The sequence below is a fragment of the Mixophyes fleayi genome, chromosome 10 (genome assembly GCF_038048845.1).
Source record: "Mixophyes fleayi isolate aMixFle1 chromosome 10, aMixFle1.hap1, whole genome shotgun sequence".
In the NCBI taxonomy this organism is placed as follows: domain Eukaryota; kingdom Metazoa; phylum Chordata; class Amphibia; order Anura; family Limnodynastidae; genus Mixophyes; species Mixophyes fleayi.
The window spans coordinates 93,016,727-93,040,267 of record NC_134411.1 but is presented as its reverse complement, the minus strand read 5'-3'; the positions used below and the strand labels follow the sequence as shown (position 1 = coordinate 93,040,267).

Genomic DNA, 23,541 nt, shown 5'->3' with positions numbered 1-23,541 from the left:
ATGAGTGCTTTAATTAAAGTTTTTGCAGTGTCTTGTGTGAGATATGTACTTATTCTGTAAATGTGTTTTAGATGTATACAGCATGATAGAAATATGGAGTTAATGTGGGGAACAAAGGATAGTTCTAAGTCAAGGATTACACCTAGGCAGCGAGCTTGCGGGTGGGATTAATGGTCATGTTGTCAACAGAAATAGAAGTGTCAGGTAGGTACCTTGTATTGGTAGGTGGAAATATTATTAACTCTTGTTTTGAAAGATTGAGTTTGAGTTGGCGAGAGGACATCCAAGATGAAATAACAGAAAGACAGTCAGTAACGCAGGACAAGACAGATGTTGAGAGATCAGACATTATTTAGATTTATTTTATGATTTAGCTCAGGCCAAAAGATTTTTAAACGTTAATAAGTAGACAATACCTTTCCATCGAGCTGGCCTTTCTTCTCCTTCCTCGGTTGCTCTTCAACTTTCTCAATCTTTATTTTCTTCTTCGACCTGCAGAGAAATTTAATATGTTCTATTTCTTTCTGCCAGTAATTTCTAATATTTTCTCATGTTCAATACGGCCTTAACAGACTGCACGGAATGGATTAACTGCGCTGTAATATTGTTACATTAAGAAGATGAATGTATTGGGTGATTTGCAATCAGAGTGTGTTGTTCAATTGCATCCAACCACTTTCCAATGTCTGGCAGTAGAGTTTCTCTAAAACCGAACTTCCAAGTTAAATTAGAATTGATTTGCTGTATATTGTACAGTGACACTTGTTTCCTTTCTTTTTCAATCTCACATTATTATATTTTTGCTATTAGACCAGTAATCCTGTGTGTTTTGTTTGTGTTATTGCAGTCAGTCACAGGAAAAGTCTCTAAGACTGCAGATCCATTTTTAATGAAAAAGGTGCAATTAAATTCTGCTGTGATGTCACTATTATGTGTAAAATCAGTAGCTGAGAGAAAATGACTGCCTATATAATTATATCCAATTATCAAATATTGTAGGTGATTTGGAGGCTTCTTGATTGTCGGTAAAAGTTTAGTAAGACGCTGTGGCAAAAATAAGGGTGTTACCAGGCATGGAATATAAAGGTACATCCTGCCTAGAACCACTCCCCCCACATTCTCTCACCCAATATATTGGGGACGGCATCACAATTTCTATACCCATGTGTATAAGCATTGTAATGTATCATTTAAAAAAACAAAACAAAAAAACAAACTTTTTTAAAAGCCCGGGACGGTGTTCTCGAAAATCACAGCACTCCAGAGAAAGTGCAGAAAAACACAAAAAGGCACTCGAGAGGAAGGGCCCCTCTTTCTCTGACCCCCTGGAACCAAAAAGGCCTTACAGGGAGCAAGTGTCTTCAGACCCCCTTGCAACAAGGGTAGGGTGTATTCTTTTCCTCTGGGATTCACAGAGGCTTTCCTCAGAGACTGCACCCCACCTTCTCCCAGAAGGGGAGACCTTAGTTCAGGGCAAATTTGTAAAATTTGTTCTGTCCAGTCAAAAGGCCAGGGCAAAGGAGCGAGTGCAACAAAAGGAGGGTGGGGAATAAGGGAGATATATGATCCTCAACCCAGGAGAGTACTGCTCAGATGACTATCTGAACCAGATATCAGAGAGTGACCTATCTGCCCAGCAGCAGTGTCAGCTCATAAGTCTACTGGAAATTGGGGGACACCTTTGCTTCTTCTCTGCCTGACATTGTAGAATGCAGACAGATTATCATCGTCCAGGATTGCCCAAGTGGAGAACGTCGTCCAGGATTGCCCAAGTGGAGAACGTCATCCAGAATTGCCCAAGTGGAGAACGTCATCCAGAATTGCCCAAGTGGAGAACGTCATCCAGAATTGCCCAAGTGGAGAACGTCATCCAGAATTGCCCAAGTGGAGAACGTCATCCAGAATTGCCCAAGTGGAGAACTTCATCCAGAATTGCCCAAGTGGAGAACTTCATCCAGAATTGCCCAAGTGGAGAACTTCATCCAGAATTGCCCAAGTGGAGAACTTCATCCAGAATTGCCCAAGTGGAGAACTTCATCCAGAATTGCCCAAGTGGAGAACTTCATCCAGAATTGCCCAAGTGGAGAACTTCATCCAGAATTGCCCAAGTGGAGAACTTCGTCCAGGATGTCCATGGTTACAGGCATAGTCCCTTCAACTGGGCACCTGTCTCCTAGGTGTCTGCTGAGACGAATGCAGCTAGCTTGTGACAATTTATTACTAAAACAGTGTACTGAAACTGGGCTAAGCTAACAAAAAAAAAAACGTACCGCAATGAAATTAGATGTTAAATTTAAATGTGCAATCACATTTAAACTATCAAGTAAATTTGAATAGGGTAAATAAAATCAGCATCTTAATTTGTCTATGGATAATGCATTGTCTCTTCATTTACAGTTATACCAACAATTGATAGCTGAGGGAAACAGTCCAACTAAAACAATGAATCAGTAAAATGTCACAATTAGTTTTTTTTTTTAAATTATTCTCCCAGTGGCACCCCCACACTGAGCGCCAGCCACCTTTGAAATTTAAATGAACTGTGAAGGGGAAGTCATGCGAAGCAGAATTTGGCTGCCCCCCTCCAGTTATATGATCGGGAACAGCCGACTGGGAGGCTGCAGGTAGACGTAGGCTCGGTGGGTGGCCTGTTGCCCACTACTGGACAGGAAGGACTGCAGTTCTATCATCAGGAAACCCAAATTACACCTACTTGAAGTCATCTTCATCAGCCTCCTTCTGTCTCGCTCTCTTCTTGCTTTCTTTAACTGGCTTTTTTGCAGCTACAAAGTCTTCATCTTCAGCCTCCGTTTTGACACTAATGGGACTAAAAATGAAGATATAACTCAGTGCAACGCAAAAAGATACTACACCATTTATTGTGCATCTGCCCTTCTATTGTAGCATAATGTCGATGATGTAATGAGTGAAGCATGAAACGCGTGTGAACAGTGTAATATACTACGTGGGATGCTAATGCAAGGTATACTATATTTCTATGTCTGTCTATAGGAAGAGAAGGTGGACATGTACCATGGCAGAAGTTCATTAACGGGTACCCATTTTTCAAATTTCTAACCCGCTCAGCCTACTTTGTGGTTACAGTTAGAATGACCCAAATTATTTTCTCTATATGAGAAAGTGTAAACCTACATCTGGCCAGGTCTTTTCTGTGCACAACCTAAAAAAATATTATAGTTATAAAAATAGTATTTAGAGATAAGCACCCATGTTAGAATTAGAGCAGATTGCTACGGTACAATAAATGTTACTCCTTTGATCTGGAGTGCACTGGATACTGTGTGTAATATGTAAATACATTTTAATATGTTAAATAGGACACATCCAAGCCAAACTCTATTCACACACTGAGGAAACTGCTTTCTAGCTGCGAAACGCGTTGAACAATGATGAGTCCAAGGAGCATTGTACTGGAAACAGGAGTATAATCCCTTACCCTAGATGGACTAAGGAAGGAAGAGGAAACCATTTACATAGCAAAGAACCCCCCCAAATATCTGGGCCCCACCTTTTACTAGCAAAGTCATTTCAAGTCCGCAATTGGAACCACATCAATCACTCTTGAAGGTACTACTTTATAGAGGTGTATAGGGCACACTGTGGGAGACATGAGACTCTCAACCTTTTTATATCCTCATCCACTAGAATATGAACAAAAATATCTTGACCATTTATAGCAGCAACTGGACGCTTGTAAGTAAGAACAAGGTACATTACCTGGATGAATCGCCCTCCTTGGTGGACTCATTCTGCCCATTTGTCTAAAATAGATACATTTACAAGTTACATTCAGAACAACGCACGGCATTTAGGTTAGTTACCTAATGGCATTAAAAAAATGTTTTACAATTTTTTGTTTTTACACCAGCAAATGCATGTAAATAGGTATGAGGATTGAACACATTGGTTCTAATGACTCCATACTTTGGCCTGCAGTCAGAAGTGGCAGTAGCCTCTTTTAAACACAGCCTGCTCTATTCATTTGCATTCTGTCCTCTATTGTTGTCGTCCCCCGACCTCAAGTTTAAGCATTGGTGGATTGATACTCGTGCCTTAACACCAGTGGTTGACTACCCAAACGCAAAAGAAGACAAAGGTCTAATTAAGGAAGGAAAAAACACAGAGACTGGGCCAGGCCAGACCTGCATTAATTAAAGGTAAGGGAGGTAAAGGGAGCATAAAAGGGAATGGGTTAGGTAGATGAGATGTATATTAGAGGGACGGCTGGTTAGGAGGGAGCCAATGAAAGAAGGGAGGGAAGAGCAGTAGGGGTGGTCAGAGGGGTTTAGAGAGGTTTAAATCAAGGAGCGTAGAGTAAAATTGTTTTTCAGAATTCCCAGCCACCCAAATGCATTATAAATTGTATTGTATGTTAATGTGTTTTATTTGCAGACAAGGCACAGCAAGGCGGAAAATCACTGCAGTCAGCAGCCATGGGGGACGTAAGTAACAGCCATGGAGATACCACCCTTTGAAAGTGCATCTAAAATGCTCGATATCACCCTAAGGGGGGTTGTGAAAGAAGCCAGGATAAAGGGGGGAAATACCCAAGGCCTTGAGACGCCGCCTAAGGGAAAGGAGGGCCCCCTCTTATTGGTTGTGATAATTACGGTTATGGCTGGAGCTGACATATGCTCTGCTGTTTTCTTTGCCACCTTTCAAAAAGACGGATTTTAAAATAAAGCTGTGACCTCTTTTTTGACAAACAAATCTCAGGTCTTTATTTCAAGGAAAAATGAGCAAGAGTGGTAAGAAAGAGGGCATCGGCCATTAGGCAGTTTAAGGAAACTTGCATGCACCAATGATTTTGAGACCAGATAAGTTTGAGAATTAATATTTTGTAAAGATAATTACTGTATTTGTTAGAAGTGGTCAATGGAAAAGATAGTGATCTGATATGCTAAATTATGACCAGCGTACTGAGGCCAAAAACAAATATCACTGTAATTAGCTGCATATTTGAAGAACAAGATAAAATGCATGTATTACTTTTTGTTTTTAATTTCATGCATACGAGACATTTTGTACTTTTAATAAATCTGTACAATATTTAATTCATTTTGCACATTAAGATCTGAAGTTTGGAAAAAATATTACATTCGTGACTGCATTTCTGGTCCCATTCCTATGTGACAACCCTATGTAAGGCTTTACTGAAGACCGTACGACACTGCTCGAGCAAGATAAAACGGAAGACCAAACACTAATCCAATTCTTTAGTTTCACTTCCACCTCCCTCCAGCATTGTACATCCCAGTCATCATCTCTTCTGGTTTACAGATCAAATTAAATCCAAATGAAGTATTTTTGCAATAATGTCACCAAACAGAGTTAAACAACAAAGATGGTCAGGACAGATACTACCCTTACTGACCTCCATCCCCAGTTATGTACACACTGTAATGTCTACAGTCAGACTGTCAACATGTTCATTGTATAGACACGGTTATAATGGTGACATTGTCAATGCCGACAACTTGTCGACATTTACAATGTCAACACAATAGACATGTGGACAGTCTGATTGTAGACATTACAGTGTCGCCAAATCGTATTCAACCCATCCAAAAGACAGTAAGATGACAAAATGTATAGTGGAACAATACCAAGATAAAACAGACGGGGTATCCTAAAAAGGTTTTCTGAGATTCTTTCCTAGACATATCCACCTACTTTACTTCCTCTCTCCTTCCCTTTCTTTGTTTTCCCTTTATGGTCTGTAGCCTTTTTTACTTTGTTTTCACTCTTTGCTTTTTGTTTCTTATCTTTCCCAGCTGACTTCTCTCTCTCATTTTCCTTCTCTTTATCCGCATTGCTTTCTGACTCCAGACCAGGTTTCTTTTTCTTTTTGCCTTTGGCCTTCTTGGAGAGGTCCTGACGGCCACCTAGATCCTCAGTCGATACGTCTTGTGTCATTGCTCTGGCAATATAATAGATAAAGATACAAAGTTACACCCTATGATCATTGTATGCAACGTGTTGTATTATATAATGCCAAAGTAAAAGATCTGAGTTCACTAGTGCGCTTCATAAAGTTTGCTGCTCAATTAAGTCTGATATTGACCATACATCAGTCAATAAAACACAATATAGCATAAAAAAAAGTAGACGCCTCTAATGACAATGTTATAGGATAAACTTTGATGCAAACACTGCATAGAGGGTCATTAATAGGATCAACTTTGTTTTGTTGAATAAAATAAGGACACTCCCATGTTGGTGAATTGCTTTGTTCAAACGCTGCTGGTTGGAAATATATTCTAAAATAAAAATTAAAAAATCTTTAGCTTACTGGGATCTCTATATCATTGTATTCTACTAAGGATTTCATATGACCCTTGTTCTTAAACACCGTGAAAGCTTCCACTCCAGCAAGTACAAAGTTGTCTGTGCAGTATACACTATATTAAGTTTCAAAGAGTAAAAAATATTCTTAAAAATAGCAAATGTAGTTTATATCGTAGCACTTGCTGCACATTTTCACCATTGACTATGATGATGATGATGGACTATATAAACACAATTCATTTTGTAGCATCCTAGTGTTTAATTTACCTACAGGAAGCACATACCCTTTATACTGTTCTATAAAGGATACAGCTTCCATTAGGTACATCCGGCCTCTCCATCTGTGACCATGATTTCCTTATTGCCAGGAGAAACCGATTAATTAATCAAGCAGCACAGACTGGCTCACTCACTCCAATGACTCATTCATTGGCGGTCACTGGGTTTCGAACTAGCAGAATGGAAGCTACTAGCGCTGCTGGTGTGAATCAGTGAAAGATGCAGCAGACTGGAGACGTTTTTTCACTGGAATATTTGGTTTCTCCTGGTCCCGAGCAGCAGCCATGATCAGGAAAGGAAACTGCTAGATTTCCCTTGTAAACAATATAGTTGTACTTTCATTATATAAACCAGGTATGGTGGTCTTGGCGGCCTAATGAGGTTAAGCAGCAATATTTTTTCCATAACATTGAGAACCAAGACTAGCCCCTTGATATATTCAGGCACACTAGCCCTTAAGGCAAATTGCCAGTCTGGGCCTGCGGTAAACCCTGGGCATTGGTGCATAGAAATGACACCCTACAGTTCTTTTAGTTATGAAGCAATGCCGCCATTCATCCACCTAGCGCACACAGATACATGGCACCATAAAAACGCTGTCTGACTTTCTCAGACAGGAGCGACCCGATTAATTTTACATTTTCATCCTACATTATTTGACACTCATTTATTCATTTACAAGTTTAGATTAGGATGATATAGTACCATCTTTATAACATGTATTGTACAGTCAAATATATTTATTACATTAGCAGAATTGCTGACTTTCCCATACACCACGCGTTTCGTTGAAAGAATCTGTAAAATTCAAGTACTTTTGCAGGGGGGAGATGGAGGAAGGGGAGACTCAGCGGCCCCGCATGGACATGGAGAGTCCTTTAAAATGTGTTTTACTCACCACTTATTTACTTATCACTCTGACACAACAAAGTCTCATCTTTCTATGGGAGTCCTAGAAGCGGTGGGCTCATGCACCTACCGCACATCCAGCAAGGGACACCTCAATTCAAGAGGTTCATCTGCAGATGCCACAATGTATTCAGCTAAGCCACAGGCTTCCCATAAAAGGTGCTCGTGTGCCAAAATACGCCAGTGGTGCCACAAAACATTTGCACTGCGGTCCTGCGTTAAACGTATATACATTTACTCTACTTGGTAGAGTTTTTCAACCACTGGGTGTACATGGGTTCCAATGTAAAGTTTATTTTGTTAGAAAACTATGATGTCATAGATTTACAATCAGTTTATTTCCTGTCCTGTATCCCCAGTGCTGCTGCCCAGTATATAAATTTCCCATAACTTTGAAATCAAAACGATGCATCTGTAATGCAATATATTCACATGTCAAACCACTCAGACAGTGATTAGATTTTTCTCCCCTTTATTTGAAATGTCAGATTGCTGATGCAAAAAGGACACTTATATAAACATGCTCGGCTGGCACATCGTACACCAATAGGGTTCCTGAAGTCAATTACGATCTATTAAATGGTATAAAATGAATTTGTTCCCGGGGGTGGACTGCGCTTGATACGGTTAAATAGCCAGTCGGGAGGGTGCCAAGGAACGCTGCTAAAGCCGATTTTCATCTTGTAGAATATTAACTTAACTCTTTAATCCTTTTAAAATGTTTGACCCATAATGCATTATTTAGTAATCTCTCAGACGCCAACGCACTGATATCAGAGAGGGGGATTTGTTCTTTGCCTTCACAGTGGTAAGAAAAAAAATGTATATATATTCCAGTCGTATTTGGTTAGAAACCATGAAAAATGTCTAATAAAAGCACCAACAATGCCTTTTTAATTCAATTCATTCACGTTACCTAGGGCTGGCTGGATTATGTTAAGAAAATGAATAAATAATCACTAAACCTAAAATTTATACATATAAGAGGTGAGAGTTAAATACATTGCTCAGTGTATTCTGACATTCCATCATATTATTTCCTTAAAACAGCATTATAGACAGCTAAAGCCACATCCCACATGTTCAGAACAGAACTGTTATGGGATCAGATATAGGTCAAAAAGCTGAAAATGCAGTCAGTTAAGCTGCTGTCGCATCATTGGCCCTGACCCTGCCAGTGTTTGAATTAAAATATCAACACAATATTCAAGTTTAAGTTGGAGCTTCACAAAGTAACGACTCAGAAAGATGCGCCTCCCTCCAATCTGCTGCAGAGGAATAAAACACATTTAGCAAATTACAATTATTAGAGTTATTATATTCAGCAGTCATACACAGCCTTTGACATACAGCAAATAGTGACTATGAATAGAAGGCGGGGGGGGGGGGGATTATTGCCTAGTCCAGAGTCCCAAAGCTCTACTCTACTTGTGTATAACTAAATATTCACAAGGCCCAGACATACAGCTATGTAGGCCCATTGTAATGCTTTGCTAGAGCCCTAACTCACTCCCGGGACTCAAGAATACTTTACAGAGTGATTACAAAGCTTGTTTTGCAAAATACAACTATAAAAATTAATTTGCATAATTGTCCAATTCCTATAAGCACTTTAATTAAATTGTCACGCGTTTCACTGTTTCCTATCTGCTCCTCTGTCATCTTCTTGTTATACTGAATCTTTCATTATTTTCCTCTCCTGATTATGGCTTTGTTCCCAGATCACGTCCCTGTGGCATTTTACAAATCAAAGCCCAGTGATTCTTTACAATTTCGTTTTTTTTTGTTGTTGTTGTGGGCACTTATGTGTTTAATAGCATGTCGCTAGCGCTCTTTATCATCAATACACATTTCTATCAGCGCTTCTATGCGATACCATTTTCATTTGTACATAGTAGCTTTTCATTTAGCCGTAATTATTAAGCCATTAGGCAAACTACCGTGTTTGATCCTAATCTGCCTGAATCAGATCAACACTTCAGTTCCTGCGGATATCAGAATTTTTTTTCAAAGAACACAAACATTGTATGTACAAATTCAATGCCAAGCCTGGTGCCGATCTGTAAGGTGGCGTCACGTACCAGCTTGAATGCTGCACTTTGCTTTGATTCCTTAGGCTAGAGGCACAAAGACACTTGGGAGTATAGTTACTAAACTGCGAGTTTGAAAAAGTGGAGATGTTGCCTATAGCAACCAATTAGATTCTAGTTATCATTTATTTAGTACATTCTACAAAATGACAGCTAAACTCTGATTGGTTGCTATAGGCAACATCTCCACTTTTTCAAACCCGCAGTTTAGCAAATCTACCCCTTGGTATTTGTTCACAGAATGCAGTGTAAGATATTCTGTGTCCCATTCAATGAAACAGAGAGGCTGGGGATCTAATCTGACATGGCCCCCCGAGACTTTAAGGAGGCTCTATAGGGTTAAACGCTGTCTTAACCCTGAATGTACTACAGTGGCGATCAAGGAGCTGCACTGGCAATCCCAATACACACATGATGAAGAAGTATTCCAGCAATCCCCGACATTTGAGGTGATGGAGTAACGCTATTGTCCTCATATCATTACAGTGATACAAGAAATGTTTATCTTTTGTCACATGCTGTAACCACAGAGCAGAGGTAACAGACTTTTATAAAAAAATAAAATACACTTCCTTCAGACGACGATTTATTTTGTGCATGCCCTTATGTTTTCCAAATTCCTCCTGGTTTTTTTTCTCCCCTCTCCCACCAAAGCATTTATATCATCCAGACTGAGGTGTTTACTTTCCTTGGCCTTATATACAACATATCTTCTGTGAATAAAACTGTATCCAATGCATAGAGGAGCAGAGCTGCGTCATATCCAAGAGCAACAAAAATAAGCTCTGCCTGGCAAATAAAAAAAAACAACAAAAAAAACTTTGTTGAAAACATAGAAAGACGACAAAGCGATGTACTTAACAAGGTTCAGAAAGGCAGGTACAAACCGATAACTGAAATCTAGTGTAGTCTGAAACCGCAGTTTTGGGTGGATATTATTCCAGTTAAACAATAACTTTTAATAATAAACTTAACTGGCGTTCGGTGTTAACCAAAATTAAACCAATCCCCCCAGTGCCTGGTAAAGCCCTCTTCTCTCCTGATGATGCTGGTGTTGTCAGCGTGTTGTCAATGCCCCTCCTCCTATAACAGGAAGATGATGGCGGATGAGCTTGGAAAGCACAGTTGCCAGAATAGTTGGACATCTGGGATCAGAAGGGATGTTGGACCCTACAGAAGAATTATCCAGTAGAAGTTTACTTTTCTAGATCAATGGGTGAATTTATTTTCTTGTTCCCTTATAGAACAAACGCAACCTAAGGCATAAAAGGAGATTAATAAACTAATTTCTCTTTTGCCTCCTAAACGTTGCTGCCCAAGCCTATATGGTAAATAGCGTCACGCCCAAAGGTAATCTAGTCCTAGTATAGGGCAGCATGGCTCAATGTAACACTACTATTCCTTTGCACAGTTTAGAAAACAAGAAATATAAATGAACAGGTATAGAAAGAGCAACGCATAAACATAACACTGAATGGCAGACCTCTCGTACAAGCTGTTATTGAAAGTTCCTCTATACACAGTGGATACTAAAATGAAAAACATTTTGTATATTTGCAGATCAACAATACATTAAATTAAATAGCCAGAATGCAGAAAGCTGGATCGCTGCAAGTACATTCATAACAAACCACTTTACCTTCCACACACTTTAGTTTAGCTTGCGTAGAAAAATATACCAATTTAAGTATTTTTTGTGCTCACCACAATACATTATCCATCTTTTCTGAAGCAGGGAAAACATTTTGTTTGGATCTCATGGAGTTCATGGTCCTTAATTGTCAAATCTTCTAAAATTTGCCAAGACGCGGCAAGACTAAGAAAATATATCACAAATGGCAGTTTGGGTTGTTTTTTTAACATGCAATTTTGTGCTATCCCGCAATCGCACACCGCTGCATACCATATTGTGGGGATTTCAGCTTTTTAAAACTTTTTTTTTTCTTTTAGCCTGAGCTTGTCTGAATATTGCAGAAAGGAGAATTTCTCCTGACTTAGATCCGTCTCCGTCTGTCACTCATGGGTTCTTCTAAGACATTTCATTGCATGTCACAAGGGGAATGGCAGGGCGGGATAGTAGATCTTTCAGAGTTTATTTTCTTTATTATTCTTGAAATACATGTCTGATTATGTCAAACGCTGAAGACTAAAAGAGCTGGCGTCTCTTATTTGGCATGACAGCCAAACATAAGATTCTTTGTGACACTTCAATGTTACAATATCAATGGAAGAAAATGGGGCAGGGGACACTTTTAGGTGATTAACTACAGATTCAGTGACATTTTTAAAGGAAACATATCATCATCACCATTTATTTATATAGCGCCACTAATTCCGCAGCGCTGTACAGAGAACTCAGTCACATCAGTCCCTGCCCCATTGAAGCTTACAGTCTAAATTCTCTAATACACACACACAGAGACTAGGGTCAATTTTGATAGCAGCCAATTAACCTACCAGTATGTTTTTGGAGTGTGGGAGGAAACCGGAGCACCCGGAGGAAACCCACGCAAACACGGGGAGAACATATAAACTCCACACAGATAAGGCCATGGTCGGGAATTGAACTCATGACCCCAGTGCTGTGAGGCAGAAGTGCTAACCACTTAGCCGAAACATAGGCACTTTTCTAACTAGTGTTTGTGTCCACCTTTTTTCTACTGTAATCCGGACCCCTGAGGGGAAGGGGCGGGGTCTTGGATTGACACAGGAAGAGGAGTTTTCAGCTGCGTGTTTGGGAGTCCCAGAGGCAGGCAGAGGCTTACGGCCTCAAGAGGAGTGAGACATAATGTCTGCCAAAGCGTAGGTATATGTGATGTCCGCTAAAAGTATGCAATTTAAATAGTATGTAAAGGAACACTTGTCGGCTCGTTTAAAGATTTGAAAAAAAATGAGCAGTGCCCCCGCCACTAAGAAAAGCCAACCCTGTGCCAATAGCACCAGGGCTATTTCTAAGTCCCTGGCCAGTCGGTGTTGGCTAAGAATGTAAATTACAGTTATAGTGTATCATTTTTGCATGGTGCACTACTAATCCCAGCATGACCTGGTTGCCGTTAAGTGCTTGGGTATGCTGGCCATTAAAGTACTACAAGCTCCAGCATATCCATGGCTGCCAGGGCATGCTGGCTCTTGAGGAACCACAATTACTACCATGCCGTGGCAGCCCTTAAAAAAAAAAGCCCTACGAACGGAGGCAAAAAACCTCTTATTTGCAATTTACCTCCCTACAATACCCTCTCCGACCCCTTTATTTCCTCATCTAAGTACACAGGACAAAGCTGACACCTCTGGCATCTTCAATATTTTTTTTGGGGGTGTAGCCCGTTTTAATGACAGGGCCGACTCCCAAATCTCAGGGAGTTTCCCTGACTTCCAGAAGTGCAGCCCCACCCACTTCACTACTGATTTGCATCTACATAGCCCCACCCCTGCAAATCCCGACATTGGGGGTAGTCAAGGGCAAGTTTGCGGAATGGGGCCACAGTGACAGACCCTGCCCACCCTGGCACTTGTCACTTTACCTCCCTGAGATGTCCCAGAGGGGAGGATTTCAATGGTGGTAATTAGGTGACAGCGAAGGCAGTATGACATACCTCCCAACAGTCGCTATTTTGGCAGGAAGTCCAGATCCGCGGCACACAAAAGGGGTGGGGCTTAATGGTAAAGTGGTGTTTGTCCAAATATGGCCTTTGTGGGCAGAGTTTGGGGCGTAACTGGGCGGTGTTTGGATGGGGGTGGGGCTTATTCTGTCCCACTTTCGGGATTCTGAATGTTGGGAGCTACGGTATGAGCTTTCACATACAAAAGCATAATTGTCATCAGTAGGGTGGAGATAGCAATTTTGTGGAGAGAGTCAATATTTATGGAAATTCAGCCAATGAATTCACTAGGATTTGGTGACATCACTGAGGCATGCCTCCATTTTGTTACCAGTTCCCAGTAAATCGAGAGTGTGAATTCACAGTTAAGCCCACAAAATGGCAGCATTCACTGTGCGTCGTGGATGGTTACACATTCAGAAATGGATATTTTCAGAGAAAAATACATTTTTAGTTAAACTTTTTATTTAACAAAAAAAGAAATGCAGTATACACCTTACCTTATAGATATTTTTGTACCTTTGCAGACCAGTACCGATCACAGTCCTTTTCAGCTACGTGACGACAGATATTCCTGCAATAATACAAACAGTGCTATGAAAATGGTATAACTTTACAGTAATCATCTGAAGAACAGAGTTCCTGTGGTGAGATTACCGGTAATATCCTGAAATAACCCAGAAAATCTATTTTGATTATCAAGTCCAACGTTGGTTGAACAAGGGGAGGGATTTTTCTAGCACAGACACAGCAAATGACCAATGTTCTCAGGCTTCAAAAGAAAGACAAAAAGAAGTCTATCATTTTTAAAAATAAAATGAATAAAGTTTTTAAAAGCAAATATATGACTTATAACTACAGCTTATTTTTTTTTCTATATTCTCTGCACAGAATTCTACTTCTCTGAATATTTATATTTTTTAACATAAATCAACTATGATTATTATTATTATTATTATTATTATTAATGGAGCTCTATGGGAAAGACATACAAATAACTTCAATGGGAACCAAATTGACCTTATCCCTAAATGTGGCTTTTAAACTGCCCATCTGACACCACCCTAAACCTGGAGGCTTCATTTTATTTCAAATGTATGTATCACTATATGTTTTAATGTTCTATATTTAATTTTTTTTCAAATGACCAAATAATTGTATTAAATACATTTTGCATAACTTTGTTTCACTGCACAATAAACAAGGTTTTCCACTAACCTGATCATAAGTAAAACCTGCTTGTGCCTCTGATTAGGTTGTTAAGTGTGGGAGGGTCTCCTTTTATAACCTTCTTCTGATAGGTTGAATGGACTGCTGAAGATGGTGACTGGTTAACCATTTCATTTCATTTTTACTAAACAATCTATTCCCACTGACAATTACACCAATAAAACATATTCAACTAATAGTGAAAACTCAGAGATGCAGAAAAGTGACAGCAAGTTCCTGAATAAGACAGAATTGATCACTTGGGGCTAGATTTACTAAACTTCGGGTTTGAAAAAGTGGAGATGTTGCCTATAGCAACCAATCAGATTCTAGTTGTCATTTATTTAGTACATTCTACAAAATGATAGCTAGAATCTGATTGGTTGCTGTAGGCAACATCTCCACTTTTTTAAACCCGCAGTTTAGTAAATATACCCCTAGGGGTAGTTTTCTGCTCTTTATTTGGTATTGGATTGGTTTAACTGTAAGTTTTCAGAACTTTTATTTATTTTAGCTATGTTTGCATGTTATGATTTTTGCTCCTTGCCAAATGACACCAGTAAATAATATTATGTGTGTTTTTCGTTAAAGCACGTATGTTTTAATAAATTGCACTGCCTACATATCATCTTTACTCTTTTTCACAGTGTGATCTGTCTGTTTCTGCTTTTTCGACTTGTTTTCCACTTGCAATGTCCATAGATGAAAATTAAATGGGAAAAGCAGAAAAATAATATAATCACACTTTGAAAACGAATGAGGTTGGCAAGTATGGTGCTTTCATTTACTTTTCTTTTCTTCAAATATTCTATAAGCTGGCTTAGATCTTTTCTTTATGTGATACTCAAGAGTGTCCGAGTTCCAAAAAGAATGCGCCCGAACGCATAGTGAGACCACTGATGATGCTGGGGAGAGCCAGGAGTAGTAAGGTCAAGTGGTAGATTTACATAAGCTTCTGAAAAGGAAAAGTGGAGGTGTTGCCCGTAGCAACCAATCAGATTCTAGCTATCATTTTCTTGAATGTACTAGATAAATGATAGCTAGAATCTGATTGGTTGCTATGGGCAACACCTCCACTTTTCCTTTTTAGAAGCTTTAGTAAATCTACCCCGAGTGTATTGCCAGGGTTACCCATCCTGCATTTCTATATGACAGTGTGAGTCTCTGAGAGCAGGGGGCCAGGACATGTCCCCCCCACCCTTAAACCGGCATTGGTATAACTGAATGTCATTTTGGCACCACATATCATAATGCAGCTTAGCCTTTTACCTGGACAGAGAGCGGCATGGACTGCCACTGCTTTTACCCAGCAAGTGCTGAACACGCCCCCGGTGACACAGGGCCACACCCCCTTCTCCTGCACGACGGTGCAGTGTTGCATGCGCATTGTTCCAGTTTCTCAACTTCAAAAATTGGGATGTATGCCATACTTGCCACCTCTCCCAGAATGTCCGGGAGACTCCCAGACTCTGGGTGGGTCTCCCGGACTCCCGGGAGTGTATGGCAATCTCCTGCATCTGCCCACTTCCTAGTGAAGTGGGCAGAATTAGGCCCAAAATGCCGCGATTCTCCGGGAATCATGGCATTTGGCCCCGCCCCCTAAACAGCAATCACATTTTCCGACCAAGTACAGCAGGGCGTGGGGTGACAATGAAGCATGATTTGTGTCCTAAGCCCCGCCCCCATCACTTTACTATTGATGCGATTAGAAACCGGGAGGCTGCCCTGCTCTCCCGGGAGTTCAGCAGGACTCCCAGAAATTCGGGAGTCTCCCAGACATTCCGGGAGAGTAGGCAACTATGCAACCCCTAAGTAAAATTTTGGGGAGGGCCCAGCCGGCTGATTAGCACAGAAAGCTTTCCGAATCAGAATAAAACAGAGCCAACATTGCTAAAGCCGTCTTTAGCAGACTTCAAATTAAACGTTGCATTCTCTTTTTAAGCTTAACTGTTAATATATTGAAATATATTACATACTGTTACTTTCCTTTTGCAATTTACAGTAGCTTGTGTTCTGTACGAAAGTGGACTAATCTGCTACCCTACAGTAACATGAAGCAGTGTACACTATAATGGCATTTCATTCTCGTTAACAATGATTGCAACACGCATTATAGTTTAAATTGTGTGAGAGTCTAATCTCCTGCAAATTAGACAGATTAATAAAATGAAGATAGTCTACTGTGCTAATGGATCGCTGTTTAAAACCTTTTCTGCTTCTCCAATAATAGTTATAATTTGTGATTAAGCGACCTGTCTCCTGAAGTGGGTTCTTGGACATTTCCTTGACAGGCGGAATGTGAGACACTTCCTACTGCTCAATAAAACCAGATAATGATACTAAAATACAGATGTCTCTTAAAGGGGAAATTGCCCCAAGTTATATTTCCCCAATACCCTTCACTCTTTCCTATAAGTAGAATTGTGAGGTTCCCATGCCCAAGATCCATGCAATTACCCTCTCTAAATCCTATAAAGGTTATATTTCTCTGGCAGGCAGAAAGTTTGAATGTGAACACAGAGTATTGGGCAGTTGTCAATTGAGCTGATTGGATGACCGTAGCAACCATCCCGTCAGATCTATTGACAACTACCCAATGACCGCCGATTGCATTCAACCGCCCAGCTGTCGGCCAGGGAAAGTGACCATTACAAAGGCTGTTTGAAATTCATTTTGAGTGAAGAGGACATTTTTGATTCTTCTATTGGATTGGAGGAAATTTTATTGTGCAAACCTAGCTTTTGAGTGGCGCTCTCCTTTAAAGGCGGAAAGTATGTGTCATTCCCAATAGGATAAAAACCAATGATCAGCCAGAGCGGAGGTGCGAAGTCTAGTGAGCACCCCTGTTTTCACCAAGAGCCGCCACGAGGTGGTATGGGCTTTACTACGGGGAACTTGCAAGTCGCAGCCCTCGTGACGTGATGGAGATGTATAGAGTAACAAGATCCAGTAAAAAAGGTCAATAATACAGCGCAGGGAAAGAATTAGCGAGCTGTGGGCCGCGGCGCAGGGAGACGGAAAGGAGGGAACCAGGGCTCCCGATCCTCTGCAGTGTGCCCCATTATCTCCATAAGCCCCCCCCCCCTGTAAAAAGTTCCTTATCACAGACAGACAGAGAGAGACTAGGGTCAGTTTTGATAGCTGCCAAATTAACCTACCAGTATGTTTTTGGAGTGTGGGAGGAAACCGGAGCGGAGGAAACCCACGCAAACACGGGGAGACCATACAAACTCCACATAGATAAGGCCGCGGTTGGGAATTGAACTCATAACCAAAATCCTGTTTTCTCTTTCTGTGGAGAACACTGGAAAACTGTGGACGTTCCAAAGCTGAGAAGTAGAGGAGCTTATGTCCAAAACTGGCAACATTGGCAGCAAAAATGTTGATTCTGCAAAAATTTGAAAACGTGTGTACGGAAGACTGGGAGCCCGCCAGACAGAGTTGCTCAGCTGAGGTCCTGTGCCATGCTGCCCAGGAGGCACTCACCGATCTGGTATAATGTGCTATCACATTTTCAGGAACAGGCTTTTTTGTCCCTCAGCAACATATTAGAGCAGTAATTCAGCTAGCAATCGTCTTCTTTAATGCCAGCCAACCTCTCTTGTGGGCATTTCCTGCGCACTTCACAGGTCCTATGGACATAGGTCCTCAAGGCCCTGACAACGCCACTGTCTAAGGTTGGAACCATAATGCCCTGATTAAGGTGGAACCTGGGCTGAAAAGAAGGTTTTCACTTTGGACTGAAAAGAAGGCTTAGTCCGAAGAACAGCCCTATCCTCATGATGAGATATGGAGACCTACAAGCCAAAGCCACTAGCTCTGAAACTCTTCTAGCTGTGGAGTTAGCCACCGGAAAGGTAGTCTTCCCAAAAAGGGACTTTAATTCCAATGAATCCAAGTGTTCAAAGTGATGTTGCTGTAAGTGATGTTGCTGTAAGGATGTCTGCACCAGATTGAGATCCTAAAGAACCATTGGGGGGATCTGTGGATGCTACACATGCATCACTCCCTGTAAGGATGTCTGCACTTCTGGTAAAAACTTTCAAGGAGCTAAGTATCAAGCCCCCCGTTTAGACCCTCCTGCAAGAACAGCAGTAAACGGGCCAACCGAAAACCTAAGGTAGGAAACTGGTGCATCTCACATCAGTAGATGTAAGTCTTCCATACCCTGTGATAATTCCTGGCTGGCAGGGCATGCTGGCACTTATGGTTCCTCATGTACTAGCATGCCCTCGCAGCTATGGGTATACCGGAACTTGTAGTATCGGCACGTTCAAGCACGCCCCACCACTTACAGGTGGCCTGGGCATGCTAGAACCTGCCATACTGCCAACCCAGGGCTGGCATAGCCTAGCACCCTGCCCTGGCTGGCATAGCCTAGTGCTGGTATTAGCAACTTCAGGAAGCCTCGATTTTGCTGACACCATGTACTTGGTCTTCCTTTACTTTGGAAGGGGGGGGGGTTGCTACTTTTTAAAAAATAATATATATATATATATATATATATATATATATATATATTTATTCAGCAGACAGGGCAATGCCCGTGCTGATTACCATCATCAGCACGGATCTTTCGTCGTTGGTAAATTAGCCGCAACTCCTGAGAGACGTACCCTCGTATGTGGCTGCTTCCACCTCTACATTATAATGCTCCAGTGCAAATTCCAAATAGCTTACGATCCGTGTGCACTGGGGGCTTTGTGTGTAGTGCTAGTGTGCTAGGGTCTGTATGTAGTGTGTTGCTTATACTTGTCGTGCTGCACATAGGATGCAGATAGAGTTATGGATTTATTCTGCTCTTTGCCATAAAACCCATCACTCATCTAGGAAAAAGGAACAGAAAATCAACACAAGAAATACAATCTGCATCAGAGAACAGACAGAACGCTATTCTCCTGGATGCATGAAGACAGGCCGTTTATTGCAGAGCGACGTATAATAAGACTATTTTTGAAAATGACAGTTGTTTGTGGCGTATACAAGAAGAAACAACACTCGGGGTAAATTGCATTGGTTATTGGATCCTGCTGACAATTTTGTTTCAAACAAATGTCAGGGTGAGCAGAACAAAGGACACACAGAGCTGATTTATTGGAAATTAAAGACAAATTATTGCAAACAGGCAACTTGTTCCAGGATGAAAAAAGTACATCTCAAAATCCACAACTAAATATATGAAACATTCCCAAACTTTGAAAAAAAATATAATTTTTTTTTGTCAAAAGCAATGATGAAAGCTATTTATAATACTTTACAATTTGGAGATGGTGCGAATACTATTTCCTCGAATAAGTAAATGTTTTTACTATGGCATCTCACACCAGAGCAGTTACACATATGTAGAACTCCCATGGGTTCAAAAATCAAAACCAACTAATAAATTTATCGCAGGAATATTGCTATATTTGCTCATTATGTAACATAAATCTTGCAGATGCTGATACCAGGGGGTAAATGTATCAAGCTGAGAGTTTCTCGGCGGGTTTGAAAAACCAATCAGATTCTAGCTTCAGATGTATTTAGTACATTCTACAAAATGACAGCTAGAATCTGATTGGTTGCTATAGGCAACATCTCCACTTTTCAAACCCGCCGGAAAACTCTCAGCTTGATACATTTACCCCCAGATTTTATAAAGCTGAAAACTAGCAACTGATTACTCTCATTATTTTATACATTTTCGTTTTTGGTTTGATCTTTTTAAATATGTTTTCTTGTAATTAGTGACACTTTTACTTTAACAGCATTTAAACATTAATACTGGACACGTTCCAAATACTGATGATCACAAGTCATCCGTCTAAAATATCTTGTTATGAAGGCAGACTATTCAGCCCATCAATGTTCTTGTAAACTTACTCTGAGTCCTGCCAAGTAGGCTAAAGGTAGAAGACTGAAGCAATCTGTTAAAAGTAAAAGAAATAAAAACAAACTTAATAAAAAAACATAGTGCATTAGAAAAAAATTAATTTATCATCATCTGTTATTAACTTATATACTGCATAAAGGGTGTATTTGAATCAGAAAACTTCTGTTTCAGCCCCCCAACCAGATTAACATAGAGATCTATTTCTTAAAGGGTGAAAAGCGCTATCGCCCTATACTTCAAACAGTGCTATTGCCGGCGGTAAGTTTCGCAGTCCTTCTTCTGCTATCGCACAGAAGAAAAGCAATGAAAAAAATGCTTTATTATTTAAATATACTGTTTTTTTTCAATTTGTGTTTTAAAAATTATTTTTAATTTATTTCTAAACTTTTGTTGCAATTCATTTTCTTTCTGAATGGAACTGAAGGCCAAAGTCTGCAAAGGCATGCAGTTCAACTGCAAAATGGTTAGTAATGTCACGTGCACCAGTGGCAGCTGTGAGCGGCACCCAGCCATCAATGCTCTGCAACGCAGAGCGACAGTAAACGGGACACACATCCCAATCTTTCCACCGCGGGACAAAGCTGTCCTTGAGCGGGACAGTGGGCCAAAACACGCAAATCGGGACTGTCCCACCTAAATCCAGGGTTGTACGATAGGGATGACGGTCCAGGGTGGATCGCTGAAGGGGGGCGCAGTTTATGAATATTTTAGGTTCATTTGGTTAAAATTGAGGGCTAGGTCGGTGGCATTTTTCTTCCTAGCCCCAGCTGCTAAAATTTTAAGTTATGGCTCTGCCTGAATCATAACAGTTGGGAGGTATATCATACTTGCCTACTCTCCCGGAATTTCTGGGAGGCTTCCGAATTTCGGGGAGTCCTCCCACACTCCTGGAAGAGTAGACAGCCCTCCCGAATCCTAAAAAATGCCGAAATTCATGGCATTGAATATCGCCCCCCACTATTCAATATGGTGAATTTAGGCATTTTATAGTGGGGGCGTGGCAATGGTGACGCAAAGACGTCACCATAGCCCCTCCTACCCCTGCCACATGACCTGTCCTCCCGGAGGACAATGTCACAAAGTTTGCAACTATAAGATGTATAACAGTAAATGGCAAAACCAGTAGAAAACACCATCACTGTAAATTATGCAGTTTGATATATATTTTAATTGTAATGGTAAGGTCCATAATACATCATTATTGTCAGGGGAGGGCTGGCAATTTTTAGACCGGGGGCAAGAATCGATTCAGCAGCCTATTTTAGGAACATTTTAAAGTTTAAAAATGCAGGTGGCCCAGTGACCCAGCCCATGTTAGCCCACTATGGGATGATCATGGGCCCGGGGGGTCAGATGCCCCCCCTGCCGCTGATTATTGTATTCATTGCCTAAAGTTGGGTACACACTACAGACTTTTTCACCAACTTTTTATGCCAATCGATTTTACACCCGATCGATGGTCCGATCGCTTGGTGCACGGATTGCATACACACTAGCCTTGTTTTTAGACGATAAAGGGAAGAGCGGACGTCCCTTTAGCAACTTTTTACAGCCATGTTGTCGTGAGCAATGACTGTAATTTCGTATTCACTGTTGTGGATCGGTCGGAAGTTTATACACACTAAACAACGGAAACGAGATTGGAATGAAAATATTTAACGGTACGACCAACCAAATGAGACGACAATCGTCCATTTGGGCAGACTTTAGACCATTGTGTCACTGCACACACTGACCTGACTTTTGAACGAGCGGTCGTATGTCGGCTGATTTAGCCGATTATTGGATGAAAACTGTGTAGCAGTGGCGCACACGGGGGTTTCTGAGTCTCCAGAACCCCCCCCCCCCCTGCGCTAACTCAGTGCCCACCATATCGGCACTGCCCTATACAGCAGCCACGGCGTGGTGCTGTATTGTATTGTATTTGGCAGCGCCGCGGCTGCTGTATAGGACAGCGCTGCCGAAAAGCAACTCTCTCTCGTGGGGTTTTTTGGGGTCGGGGGGGGGGGGGGGGGGAAACCCCCCCTGACAATCCTGAGTGCGCCCCTGTGTAGTGTGTACCCAGCTTAAGCTCTGTGATAACAATACCCATACAGATGGGGACTGATACCTGAGATGTATTCTGGATAACAGCAGGACAACGTTGACACAATTACCTTGATATCTTTTCTTGGAAAACTGCTAAATCATACAAAACCCATGTGTGGATGAGTAAATAACATTAATTTCAAATCTAAAAATCTGACCTTTAAGAAAACAGTTACAAAGAACACTTGAGACAGATGAAGAAAACAAAAACGAAGCTGCCACACACAATATGGCGGACTCCCTCGGCCGCCGACGCAGCACACACCCCTCCTCTGATTGGCTGCTTGGCGTTACGTCCTGACGTCAGAGTGGACCCTGGAAGCGCTTCCCCGGCAGGTTTCCAGCTGTGTGGGGTGATCCCCAGCTCTCGCTCTGTATCATGCGACTAACGCACTTCCTGAAACCACAGCGTCTGCAGAGCATCGCAGCCCTCGCCGCCTGTCCCAGCGCTGTGCGTGGCGGGCCAGGGAGGCTGGTCTGTCAGCACTCTCCCCCATTACACATTAAGATATCGTTCAGGAAGGTCAGCTCTTTACTCTCCACCATGGAAGACATACTCAGCAAGTCTGTGCCCCCTCTGCCGCCCTACGAGACCAAAGAGAAAAGCCCACCGCCCCCTGAGCTGCAGAGCTTGCACTTCATCCAGTGTTACAGGTCCCTGGCCAAGGGGGAGAGGGCAGTTCTGTTGGGGCAGCTGGCTGCTGAGTTCGGGGTGGATCATGCCCAGGTGGCAGAACTCAGCAGCAAGTTGGTCCAGGCTCAACAGAAGAGAGACCTTGGCACTGTCATGCAGGTGGAGGATAGGCTGAGGTACTACCTCACCCCACAGTACAAAATGCTCTTCACCCATATTAGTAAGCTGGAAGGGGGCATGAAGTTTCTGGTGGACCTTAGATCTGATTTAATAGAGAGTGTTGCATCTAAGCTGGCAGATGTCCCTCATCTTAGGGTAAGATATTTTACATATATTTAATTGCTTCTGGCTGATGTGAGGCAGGGTGAATGACATGGACTATCCATGGGTTTGCTCTTTGCAGATGGTCATTGCCACTGGGTTGCCAAACACTGACATGGTTAATACATATAGATTTGTTAGCACAACCCCTGACATGTCCACACCACACCACACCCCTTTTCACACCCCCTGCCTTGATTTGTCAATCACTGGCTGATGCTTTGAGGCAGC

At 41.5% G+C, this 23,541-nt stretch overlaps 2 protein-coding genes across 7 annotated transcripts in view; one reads left to right on the top strand and one right to left on the bottom strand.

The window, feature by feature from the left end:
• The window catches only part of LOC142104477 (DNA topoisomerase I, mitochondrial-like), a 164,176-nt gene that overhangs the window by 69,467 nt on the left and 71,168 nt on the right, over nucleotides 1-23,541 (bottom strand). The window contains exons 1-8 of one of the 6 annotated variants that reach the window (XM_075189166.1): nucleotides 22,514-22,597; nucleotides 20,258-20,301; nucleotides 13,844-13,958; nucleotides 13,687-13,760; nucleotides 5,695-5,941; nucleotides 3,739-3,782; nucleotides 2,714-2,827; nucleotides 417-492 (exon numbers count right to left, since the gene is read on the bottom strand). In XM_075189166.1, coding sequence (XP_075045267.1) covers nucleotides 417-492; nucleotides 2,714-2,827; nucleotides 3,739-3,782; nucleotides 5,695-5,937 — 477 coding nt within the window. In that variant the 5' untranslated portion in view covers nucleotides 5,938-5,941; nucleotides 13,687-13,760; nucleotides 13,844-13,958; nucleotides 20,258-20,301; nucleotides 22,514-22,597. Of the gene's footprint in view, nucleotides 1-416; nucleotides 493-2,713; nucleotides 2,828-3,738; nucleotides 3,783-5,694; nucleotides 5,942-13,686; nucleotides 13,761-13,843; nucleotides 13,959-14,404; nucleotides 14,429-20,257; nucleotides 20,302-22,423; nucleotides 22,448-22,513; nucleotides 22,598-23,541 lie in introns of those variants that run through there. The other 5 variants (XM_075189165.1, XM_075189163.1, XM_075189167.1 and 2 more) reach the window with 5 other exon arrangements.
• MLYCD (malonyl-CoA decarboxylase) overlaps nucleotides 22,663-23,541 on the top strand; it is a 36,084-nt gene continuing 35,205 nt past the window's right edge. The window contains exon 1 of the mRNA XM_075189170.1: nucleotides 22,663-23,304. Within this exon, the coding sequence (XP_075045271.1) occupies nucleotides 22,735-23,304 (570 nt within the window). The 5' untranslated portion in view covers nucleotides 22,663-22,734. The remainder of the gene's footprint in view (nucleotides 23,305-23,541) is intronic.